The sequence below is a fragment of the Ptychodera flava genome, chromosome 9 (assembly GCF_041260155.1).
Source record: "Ptychodera flava strain L36383 chromosome 9, AS_Pfla_20210202, whole genome shotgun sequence".
Lineage (NCBI taxonomy): Eukaryota > Metazoa > Hemichordata > Enteropneusta > Ptychoderidae > Ptychodera > Ptychodera flava.
This window is the reverse complement of record NC_091936.1, coordinates 14,431,992-14,444,310: the sequence shown is the minus strand read 5'-3', so window position 1 is coordinate 14,444,310 and position 12,319 is coordinate 14,431,992. Positions and strand designations below refer to the sequence as shown.

Here is a 12,319-nt window from a genome sequence, read left to right as displayed (position 1 = left end):
CCGCCGATACGTTCGAAGTTCACTATCGCGATCAATTTGGTCAGCAAATCGCGTCATTTTTTCGTAAAATACTCTCAAAAAAACTGTAAAATCTGTCATTTCTATCACCCAGGGGGCAGTAGCTTGGCATAATATAGTTGTCTTCCGTGTCTACGGCATGGTAAAGCTTTCAAAACGTACGTACGTGTTTCGTTCAATGCACTGTGGCCGTATCCGCGTACGGGTGAAACTGCAGACCTGATTAAATATTCATGAAAACCGCTGACCTCTTTTAAAGAAAGTTCGCATAAATTACTGGAATTTTCAATTGTTAGGCTGCATGATGTCATTATTTTAGTCCTTATATGGTACTAAACTGGGTTCAAAGGGTCAGGAATACCCTTCTTCTGGCTGAGTTCGGCAATGCAAAGCTAAGTTAGGCATAAGCATACAACGCAACCACTGTCGGTTTATATACCGACGTGGCGCTGAGAGCGAGAATGCCGTGTCGGTTTATAAACCGACGCGGCGCTTTAAGCATTAAAAATGCATAAAAGAATACAATTATGTCATGCTGCCAGTGCTATGTTTTTTAAAACCTAATTTGTTTAAAAGAAAGGCTGTACTTTTTTATATGTTATGTTCAAAATACAAAGCCATATTGACAAGAATTGATGTTACAAATACACAAAGCGTCAATATGTCACTCTACGAATTGGAACTGGATCATACTAACTAATTCAGTTTGGTTCATAATATATTGAGATGAAATAAAACTAAAACATAAGGTTATTGAATAAAATTTTACTGGGCCCTGTGGTGTATTCATGGATGACTTGAAGAGCTAAGCTGCAAGTTTTTTCCTATAAGAAAACCTATTATAAATGTTTCATGAAAATTTAGTTAGTACAGCTGTCTTAATAACCCTTTACAAGTGTGCCACCATAAGCAGGTGCAGTGTCTGATGTGAGTCACTAACAGCCCAGCTGCATGACACTGGCCAAACAACAAGCAAATGACAAAGTATGTCTCTCATTTGGCAGGTGCAATGGTCTGGGAAATGAGACACAACACTTACTATAAATCCATTCATGTGACTTTTTTCATTTTGTCTTTATTTTCACTTGGCGTAATATTGTTGCTGAGGCGCTGGAGGCTGTTGGTCGTCAGTTATGCCCGGTGAGGCACTTGATCCGGGGCCTGCCGTCTGTATGCTGGCTTGCTGGGGCTGTCCTGTGTGATCCTGATTGGTGAGGCACAAACAGACTGATTTATCAACTCAAATTTATCCCAAAATTTACAAACATTTTATGGTCCAACACACACTGGCGTGGTTGTTTATGATTGACCTTTGAACTGTAATGAACATTTTGGAGTTGCAGGCTGTAAAAAGGCTCTTTTGCATTGTTTTGTGTGCGCTGTTTGGCATGACCTTTGACCTCAAAGGAAATTACATGAAATACACACTCATTATTGGATTGCCCTGTTTTACATGTGAATTGCAGTTCAAAGGTCAACAATGACAGATAGGATCGTAAAAAAAATTTGGGGAGTCCAAGGTGTGAACATTTGATTGAAATCCTGTAAATTTTGCAAATCTATGACCAGAGAATCTTCCAGAATATCAATGACTCTTACATACGGCATGATAATCCAATAAGATTCATGTACGGGAACATTTTTGAAATGGCATAGGAACACAAGATTTGCTCATTCCCATAAAAGTACCTTGGTGTGTATCAGACTTACCTCTATAGGGACAGTGTGCATCATTTGTTGATAATGATGTCCAGGTGCCATCGTAGCATACTGGTTCTGCGGTATGTAAGCTGCTGAAGCTCCCGATAACTGTAGTTGACTCATTTGGTTGGTTATTTGAGGCATTAAATTTGTATGCATGGTCATGCTATGGTCCACTGGAGTCATGACGGTTCCCTGGCAATACAAAAGTACTTTTTTGAGGGCTTTTCATACATACAATAGAATTTGCATAACAGCTAATGTTAGTTACACCATGTGCATACATAATAGAGTAATCATAACATTGTTGTTTCACTCAAGCAAATTTTTTTTATTCTTTGCTAATCAATATCAATGCTCCAATTATGTAAACGAAACTCATTTTAATACTCTATCAGCAGCCTTAATTCCACCCTCCTTCATTAAGTGAAAAGATACGTAGCTGCTTCAAAGTGGGGACAGAGCAGCCATATTGGATTGGACTGCAAAACAAATTAACATGGATATACAGCCATAGTGCAGAAAGTTTTGCTGAATTTGAAGAAACTTTTCCCTTGAGTCTGAGGAGACACCCAAGAGAGGAAGACAAAAATCAACAGTATAGATCATTTAAAGCAACACGGTATAACCCTGATTTTGAAAGAGCTATCCTGGCTCTCTATGGCTGTTGTACACTTACTGGTGACATAGGCGGCTGCATGACGTACTGCGGATGAACAGACCAACCACTGGTCGCGGTGTGCACTGGATAACTATTGACTTGTGAGGTCGGCACCGACATGGAGTATGGTGGTGTCGTCATCAGACCTGGATGCACCACTCGGTTGGTTGGAACGCTAGAATGGAAAGGATAACTGATAAAGAAAGGAGATTGGTCAGTTTTAGCACAGCACACCTGGTTAAAGCAGTTAACTATAGCTTAAGTATTAATAGACGGAGAGAAAGTTGAAGAGTTACAGTATTAAATGTCAATTACATTGAGATTAAATAGCTTAAAGAGTTGTAATCATGATTATTGATAACAATTTAGTCAATAATTTTTTTTAAACATTTAACACTTTATGCAAACACTAAAACTCATCAATCAGTTTCCATGGTAATGTTTTTGTCTGAGTGATGCACTATTAGATCTCATCGGGGCATCTTCAGAACAGGTATGTGCAATCTTTTTGTCTTCAAGTTATGACGCATCTTTTCCTTAGAACTTGGGCTGAGCATGCACACGTTTTGCCACAAACCAATTCAGGTTACATATTTTTGTGACTGACAGCAGAGAGATTTCTAAAAAAATTGCCGCAATTTTTTACTAAGCCTATTTTTTGCAAAATTTGAATTACCCCACACCAAGACCTAATGGTATGCCCCTAACATGTTTGGCAATCTGATGCAGGCAGAACCACCTGCCGGCCATTGGTTCTGTATCAAATATTCACAAAAGATGACACACATATACGCATGGACATAAATATTAACATAAGCAGCAAAAAGGCCAAGATACAGTTCACTTTTATTATAATTAAACAATAATGTATGTCCTACCAGCTCGTGATGGATGAAAGCAATCTTTGCACGACATAATGTACGAGTCGAAGCCGAGTACATTATGGAGTGCTAAGTTTGCTTGAATCTATTACAGGCGGGGAGGGGGTACATTATTGATATTATGTAATAGATTTGAAGATGCCAGTGAATTTGTAGATGTAGAAACCATCTGGAGCCACTATGCTTGATAATCGGATACATTATCAATAAAAATCTGAGGGTATGACATCACAAATTCACTGGTATTGCCAAAACTATAACATAATTGTTATTAAGCCATCTTTATCTTGCCAGAGAGGGACAGAAAATCAAGCCATGAGACTTACCCATTTTGTGGCATTGTATTTTGGTCGTAAAGTGCTACTGCAGACTCTCCCTCTCGTTGCCATTGTCTCATCTCCTGTTGCTGTTTGTTATACTGGTTCCGTTTCTTGACGCCGCCGTCGGCAAATTTACAAAGAAGAGGTTCTAATTGTCCTACAAGGCAAAAAGGAACAACATCTTATCAGAACCATGGTGGAATTTGCTAGCACAGACTTACAGTGTTGTTCAAGCAAAATTTCCAGTGACATGCAAGACTATGGCATGTGATGCTGTTACTAAGTAATCTGACTGATTTCTCTATTCTAGGCTATATTCTGGGTGGTATCTCTTGTTCTTTGGAATGGTGGAAAGCTTGCTAAAGAGTCACAAAAACAAATTTTGCCAACTTTCTGTTCCAAATTGCAGTTCGATACTTAGTTCTCACAGGAAGTAAACACAGGTCAATATAATAGTAAAGGTGTGTATCATAGAATGAGTCGAACAAAGGACACAAGAATTTGTTTTGTCCTAGCTCCCTTTTAAACCTCAGAATTTTCTCGAAATCATGCCATTTTTGTGTTCTTGATCTTCTCATAGCCTATCCTGACAATGCACAAAACATGCAACATGCTGGGATGGTGCTACGCGGACATCTGAGGAATGGATTCACGCATATCACTCTCATCTACTCACATACAGGTATCTGTTGGCCATAATGAGGGTATAAATATAAACAGAGATTGGTAGTAATGGGGGAGGGGTGTGGGTGGGTTTTCAATTTTTACAATACACTGGTTTTCACATATGTGTTGGATTTGATGTATGGTATTCAGCATAGAAAGTGACATATTTACAGAGCATTTAGGTTTGTATTGCATCACTGTGGTGTGATGTACTCTTTCCTGGATACTTTGCAATTTAAGTTATCTAATTGGTTATCCCTGAGAATTAGTAAGACTAAAAATGTCTGATGCACTCTGAAAAAAAATTGTATATATTGTACATCGGAACTTTGAGAAGCACACACCATGCATTATCACACTCTCTGAATCTTCTGATCAGATACCAATCACACATTAGCACTGGAGAAGTTACAAAATACTTTAAAAGTATTAAAAATAATTCTAATTAACATTTATCAATTTAACAAACCCACACTTACTATATTTATTACTAGAATCACTCCCATGCAGTCTAATGTTAAACTTAAACTACTGAATATATTGAGACTTACACATTTCCTGTTATAACTTTTCTCAATTAACTTAATTAAAACGCAACTACAATTGTGTATGGCAAAAGGTGTGTCTTTATCATGTCCATATGCCCAGATACATTAATTTGAATTCAAGACAAGTCTTGGTTTAACCAATAGCAGCCCCCAAACCTTTTGGAAGTCACTTCCACAAACTCTCTCTCTGAGGAGAACTTATAATTAACCTTCAGCATTCTGAAAATTTCCGGGCTCTTTCTCTGCATACTGAAGTCTGCAGCATTACTGATTAATCTCTGTTACATCCAGAAACCCTATTTTTCTATAAGTGTCTATCTTATGAATGTCTATCTCATTGATAGAACTCTGGTTTTAAGTTACAATTATTGATATTTGAAGGCAAACTACTCACTTTTCACAATCAGTTAGAGATATTCATGGCAAAAGTCAATGACCCTTTCTTTAATGTATGTCAGAGGTCAACACTGGAAGACATAGCATGTTGTGTCTATGGAGAATATCTATATCTAATCAGGACCCACATCACACTTGAACCTTCTGGAATTGTTTTTAATTGTTTGTTTTGAAAGCTGTGTAGGTCAAAGGTAATGAACAGCGCCCCCTTGTGATGACACTTATTCATGTGAATCAGTCTTGCCTTCTCTGAGAAGTTGGTGTGCAGTGAGCAACATCAGAGTTCAGAAAATGATGAATGATGTCATTTTTGAACACATGGAGTGATTGGGTCACAAAAATCATACTCAAGCAAAACTGAAGCTTCAAAACAAGGATGCGCTGATGAAATAAACCACACATTAGGGAAGGTTAGATCAGTGTTGAGTAAAGGATCGTGAATGTGTGCAGCTGGGGGGCATACCACGGTGCAGATAAAACCCTGTCTCTGCCATTAGTTATCCAAGGACAGAACAGAGAAATCAACTCCCAAGTAATTTTTCAGAATGTTCAAACTACTTAACTGCAAAAAAAGTTATATTAGCAGAGATTCATGCTCTAATTTGTTCATACATAGACAGCCACCGATGTTAGTACAGGTAAGCCAATGGTACCAAGACAGAAAGCTGTCCACATCAGATTAACATACAAGTCGTCTCACCTCGGAATAGCATCCCATTAAACTGAGCTATTACGGATTCACAAGTTTCAGTGGATTCCATTCTATGGGAGAGGAATAGAGTAGATGTTTTTAAAACCAACAGACATGAAAACAAGAGACATGAACGCGACTCTCACCTGGTAGATATTTTCCATTAAATTTGGCTATAATGTTTTCACATTTTTCTTTTGACTCCATTCTGGGAAAGAGAGAGAAAATCAAAAATGAAGTCACATATGAACTTGAGGTTAACATTTCCACATCAACCTTTGTAACTACTACGACAATGGTTTCTTCCATTAGCACATATCACACCCTTGAACCACCGTGGTTTGGCCTCATCCTATGTTTTTTCCGATAACAAAACTGGAACTCTATACAAGGAAACAGGAAAGGTTACGGTCAATACAAAGTAATTGCAGATTGTGGCAGAAAGATTTATTACTGTGAAATCTTAAATTACTTATCAAGATAACATCCCCCTTACTGTCACCTACTTAACTTTTTTGTCTGTGGTATCTCTGACAGTAATTTTGCCACATTACAACTTTTCAGTTATATCAATATTCTGTGATATTCCTTACAATAATTTTGTTGTAACCATTATGTCGAATTTTGTTTCACTGTATAAGCCAAAGCTCCAACCCCTTTCCACCACAGGCTCCCCTAGTATATGTCCATCCATATCGGTAAGAACAATGGGGTTATACCAAAGTAGTCTGAGGAGGGGGTTACAGCCTCATGATGAGGGGCTATCAATCAGTGGCATGTTGACATAAAACATTACACAAATGTACAAGTCTCTGGCCTTAACATTCTTAAGCCACTTCTAGACCCAACCCAAGGAGAGCATATAAATTGTAGAATTAATCAAAACGTTTCCGTTCACTGATAAGCCAAGTCCACTGAAGTACATCAGACTGTGAACCAGACTCAAGAAAATATACGGCCGACAGTTTGAAGTGGTTGAAGTGACACCATGGGCTGGAAAGTAACAGAAGCGAGTTTGACAGAAAAAATACAATGCGTGGACAGGGGCAGAGTTATTGCATACTGGGACATGTGGTCACCAATTCACATAACATCGGAGCAGAAATCAAAACACCATGCTGCCAAGGCTTGTTGGATTCACAGTAAAGTATGCAAGCTGTTGTTTTGAGAAACATGACAGAAAAATATCAATTTGCACAAAGAATTTGCACAAAGAAAAACACAGGCATTGCTGGTACAAACACATTGTTGGTGACACAGAAAATACATGTAACATCTGAAGAAATAATTGTAAATGGAACTGGGAATATCATAATTGCATGACAGGTGACCGTACAGCAGTACAATTTAACAATGGTTGCTAAACTCTGTGTTAACTCTATGGACAAAAATTAACTTAACAATTTTCACACAAAAAAAACAAGACTTTCAAAACTTTATCAACTCCAAAGGGCTTCAAAATGAGTGTAAACAACCAGCAGCCCAAGAAAACAACTGTAAAAATGTGAGTGAGGGAAACTGTCCTAGAGGCCCATTCTACATTAAACCAGCTCAAAACTGTGATCAAATTCTTTACAGAGTCGTAAGTTTTTGGTTGTAGGTAAAACCTAAAAGCGCATTAGCATCTGTCCTCAAAACTAAGATTAAGTTCTATGATATTAGTGTTGGTCTTACATACCTGGCAAAACCAACTCCTCTACTCATGTTAGTTTGACTGTCCCGTAAAATTCTGGTGCTAATGACTTGTCCGTACGGCGCCAGTAAACCTTCTAAGTCTCTCTCATCCATGTGAATTGGTAGATTAGATAAATACAGGTTGGTAGGATCTTGTTCTTGTTGCTGTGGGAAAAGCAGAAGGAGCAGTTACAGAGAGTTTTTCTAGACGATGATGAAACATCCGCAATAGCTGCTGTGAGTGTAGAATCAGCAGACATTGTTTTGGATACTACTAATGTTGACTGTGGCACTATGTTTGATAGGGCAAGTTTGCGATTTTGTGTACAAACAAATGAGCTATAGACGTAACAGTCTACTACCAATGTTGTACAGTGAGATGTACAGTGCGGTACTGTGATATGCATTGAAACATCATGTAGTTGTGGTAAGTACATTAATATTAGGTGGTATTTTGCAATGCAATATGGTGATGCAATGTCACATGATGCTGAAATCTGATATACTGCCATTTGACATTATATGTGGCAAGAGAAACGATTATCAGAGGTGAGCCAGTTCCAGCAGTATTTGTTGGTCTTAACACTCATATCAATGTAGGTCCAAACATCCCAAGAGTCTGGTTTCCTAGTGCTGAAGTCTAGTTTCCTAGTGCTGAAGTCTAGTTTGCTAGTCCTGAAGTCTAATTAGCTCATCCTGCAGTCTAGTTTGCTAGTCCTGTAGTCTAGTTTGCTAGTCCTTCACTCTAAGTAGCTCATCCTGTAGTCTAGTTTGCTAGTCCTGCAGTGTACTTCACTAGTCCTTGCTGTCTAGTTTGCTAGTTCTGTACTCTAGTTTGCCAGTCCTGTAGTCTAGTTTGCTAATAGTGCAGTCTAGTTTGCTAGTTCTGTACTCTAGTTTGCCAGTCCTGTAGTCTAGTTTGCTAATAGTGCAGTCTATTTGCAACTCCTGTAGTCTAGGTTGCTAGTCCTGTAGGATAGTTTGCTAATAGTGCAGTCTATTTGCAACTCCTGTAGTCTAGTTTGCCAGTCCTGTAGTCTAGTTTGCTAATAGTGCAGTCTATTTGCAACTCCTGTAGTCTAGGTTGCTAGTCCTGTAGTCTAGTTTGCTAAAGCCTGTAGTCTATTTTTCTAGTCCTGAACTCTAGTTTGCTGAGTCCTGAAAGTCCTGCAATCTAGTTTGCTAGTCCTGAAGTCTAGTTTGCTAGTCCTGCATACAAGTGTATTTTTATTCACTGGTATGTTGCATCAGTGGACACGCAAAGTTCACTGGTCCCTGCAAACCTTTTGTGGTCTCAGAATGAATATTCATATCAGGAATCAAACAAGCTTGGCAATATCCACAATCAATTGTGCAAAATATAATGCCTAAAAATGACACTTTGAAACACATGAAACCTACTAAAAAAGAACAGAACGTACCTTTGCCATCTGTGCTTCTATACCTTGTTGTTGAAGGGTACTGACAGCTTTCTGTGCAGCACCGGGACTATCAAAATCTACGAAACCATAACCTGTGAAAAACGGACGAGAGACAATTAATTATGAAATTATATACACAAATCTTGGTCATTTCTTCTCTGCAAAACTGCATTCGTGTTTTACTGTTTGGCTCAACATGGAACACACGTCAACTGCGCTTTTTTCCTTCAAAGTTGCATGCTCCATGATGGATGAAACAGAGTTAATACTGCCCTCTCTAAACAGATGAATTGCGATAACTGATCACATGACATGTATGTATGCTGCTCATTGGCCAACAATGTGAGCAATTAGAACTTGGCAGATGGCTCTGAGATCATCAAAAACTATCCATCACAATTGTCAGACTTCTTTACTGTTATTGTAATTTTTGTTTTTGGATCCATAAGCATTTCTTGAGAGTGACAGTGTTCTAAAGTACATACTCCTTGGAACTGTTTCAGTTTTTGAAAAATAATCAATCATTTTGCATTGTGTGTCGCTAGCTGCCATGACAAAATACTTAGGGTAACTTTTTTGTTGTGAGAACCTGAGTACAAAGCATGTTTGAAAAAAAATTTAGTTGGGTACCATACATGTTAACTTTTGAACCCCTAAGAGCCCTGTGGCATTCAAATCCTGCCTCGTCAGAGGAGCTAATGAGGGATCTACATCCATAACTGACAGGACAATGCTTAAACAGCTTCATACATTTTATCAAGAGAGATGAGATCGATGACAAAGGGGGCATGGTTCAAATTTTTGTGCTTTCTGAATGAAAGAGATGAGACTTTCTGACATTAAATGGGGAATTGTTGGCTACTTTTTTATTTATATCACATGTGAGGAGAATTTGGCATGCCAGAACCGCAAAATTTCTGGTTGTTGACTGGTTGAAGAACAGTCTGGCTGTCAGTGAAGTGCCATTCTGTGTGATGAAGACAGCAGTAGAGGGCCTCTAAAATACAATCACTTCACTTGGAGTTTTTAGATTGCGTATCAAAGCCATGGCTCCTACAGTGTTTCACAGATCAAAAACGACAACAGAGAACACTTCAAACAGACTTCTCGATTGATAATGCGATATTTTTGAATCGCTTTTTTCATCACGCTGTTCTTACCTTTACATTTATTTGTTGCTTTGTCCAATATTGCTTTCACTGATACTATTTTACCAAATCTGGAAAAAAAAGAAAAAAGGGTTGAAAAGGACGTTACACTTGCTTGCTGTAACACAATGGGTGAGGCAAGTCAATGGGGAGGGTGGGGCCCAAAACATATCAAACTCCACCTAGGATCCGTGTACTTATAAACAATAACATACATACCAGAAAAAGAATGACTTTGTGTAAAAGAAGAGTTACAATCACAACATGGTGAGAACAAAAATGTTAAAAGCGACAGTGAAAATTTACACCAGTAAAAAATGTTGTTTTGAAAGCTGTCACAGCCAAAGAGTACTATTAATTAAAGTCAGTACAAGAATTTTTATAAGTGATGAAATGGATTTATCTTTTTGGTCTCAGTAAAAATTGAATTGAAGACATCCTTTGACATCATAGCTCAATAGCCGGAGATGAGTTGGTAACAACCAATCTATAAACAATGGTGGTCCAAACAATAAATTATGTATAGTGATCCCCAAAAATCATCTACAAGTCTCTATTGAAATTGCAGTCTGATGCAATGTGAAAACTGGGGACCAACCCTGGCTCCAAATTCATTCATTACTGAGACTGAAACTTGACTTTTTGTCCCTGTTTGTCAAGGTGGTATGGAGGTAGTCTAACTGCAGATAACATCGCTGAACACACCCCGCACTGAGACTTACACATTTTATTACCAGCATGTAGCTGAGGTCACAGGCAGTGTTGCAGTGTTGTCACCAGGTTGGCAAATGATTTAGGGAGAGGAATGATTTAGCCTAATTAAAGCACATGATGTGCAGCGTGCTCGGAAGGTTATATCTGTCGATTGTCACTATTCACAGCAACTTAGGGAGTCTTTTTGTATTATTTAATTATAACAGTAAGATTCAGTCAACCAATTGGATATCAGCTTCCAAGATGCTGCACATCAGCCAAATTAAAGCATATGATGTAGGAGATATGGCAGCTCTGTGTCTCTGTCTCTCTCTGACTCTCTCTCTGTAAATCAATCAATCAATCAATCAAACATATTTTATTTGTTCCTTGCCCTTCAAAAGTCCAGAGAGACATGGAGGTCAACACCCGTACATGCTATTTCTAAATACATCCACCTCTCCACCACCACTTCAAGCGTTTTCCTATAGGTCAACTCCCTATGAGTAATTTATGTTGAATGCTGTGTCGATAAGTATCACAGCACAGACACAAGGTACTTGACTCAATAAACTAATGCTCTAAGTATGTTTTGAGAGTGTCTGGGTAGAGCCCTAGGGGGGAGTAGGCAGAGTGAAACCCCACAAGACTGATGACCAGTGCGTTCATTTGTGATTTTAGAATGCAGACATCTCTTGGCATATGTTCAGGTGTACATACCTCTGTTTAAGTGAATCGTGTTAATCCTGGGACTTACGTGAAGTAAGGGGTTTGTGATTGGCTTACTGAAAATGTCATGTCTCATCAGGATGCAGGATGTAGATATTGTATGGAATACGCTAATCAGGATGAGGATATTGAACCAATCAACATAGAGAACCAACGAGGAGAGCCAATGAAATAAACAAAATCAACGTAGATAAATAACAACAGTGCTCAGAACAAGCCAATAAGGACGGAGTAATATCTATTATGACCTGCCAATCAGAACCTGGCACATAATGAAGAGCAGGGCAAAGGCCAATCAGGACCAAATACAAATCCTTTTAAAGGAAACCAGAAATAATCAGGATACAACTACATGCTAAGTACATATAGACTGAGACAGAGAACAAACCCATGGTTAACCTAACATTCTCTGGAGAATATGCAATTTCAACTGGCCACGTACAACGAACCATGGATCTATACAGTGTAACATGAACAAATCAAGATGAATGACTGACCAAACTAAATGCTGAACATGTTACATCCAGGCAATCCTGATAGAACCAAGGCTAAACTACGGTTAGATCATGTGGTTGGATATTCAGATATAAAAACAACTTATTGCAACCAATGAGCATGCAGCAAAACTGATAGTAAAAATATCAGTTCCTATCAAGAGAGACACAGTGCAACAGTGAATAAAAAGCGCCATAAGTCTAGTCTTCAAAGGATCGGTCGGCTGTTCTCTGCATCCTCCCCAGGAAATGAAAGTCTCGGAGTAACATTTACTGAC

General features: G+C 38.5%; 1 protein-coding gene across 8 annotated transcripts in view; it reads right to left on the bottom strand.

Moving 5' to 3' along the window:
* The window catches only part of LOC139140086 (RNA-binding motif, single-stranded-interacting protein 1-like), a 118,003-nt gene that overhangs the window by 6,723 nt on the left and 98,961 nt on the right, over window positions 1-12,319 (bottom strand). For 2 of the 8 annotated variants that reach the window (XM_070709096.1, XM_070709092.1), the window contains 8 exons: window positions 10,138-10,196; window positions 8,978-9,069; window positions 7,561-7,721; window positions 6,029-6,090; window positions 3,588-3,738; window positions 2,399-2,573; window positions 1,729-1,914; window positions 1,058-1,222 (listed from right to left, as the gene is read on the bottom strand). In XM_070709096.1, coding sequence (XP_070565197.1) covers window positions 1,100-1,222; window positions 1,729-1,914; window positions 2,399-2,573; window positions 3,588-3,738; window positions 6,029-6,090; window positions 7,561-7,721; window positions 8,978-9,069; window positions 10,138-10,196 — 1,009 coding nt within the window. In that variant the 3' untranslated portion in view covers window positions 1,058-1,099. Of the gene's footprint in view, window positions 1-1,057; window positions 1,223-1,728; window positions 1,915-2,398; window positions 2,574-3,587; window positions 3,739-5,891; window positions 5,954-6,028; window positions 6,091-7,560; window positions 7,722-8,977; window positions 9,070-10,137; window positions 10,197-12,319 lie in introns of all 8 variants that reach the window. The other 6 variants (XM_070709095.1, XM_070709099.1, XM_070709094.1 and 3 more) reach the window with 3 other exon arrangements.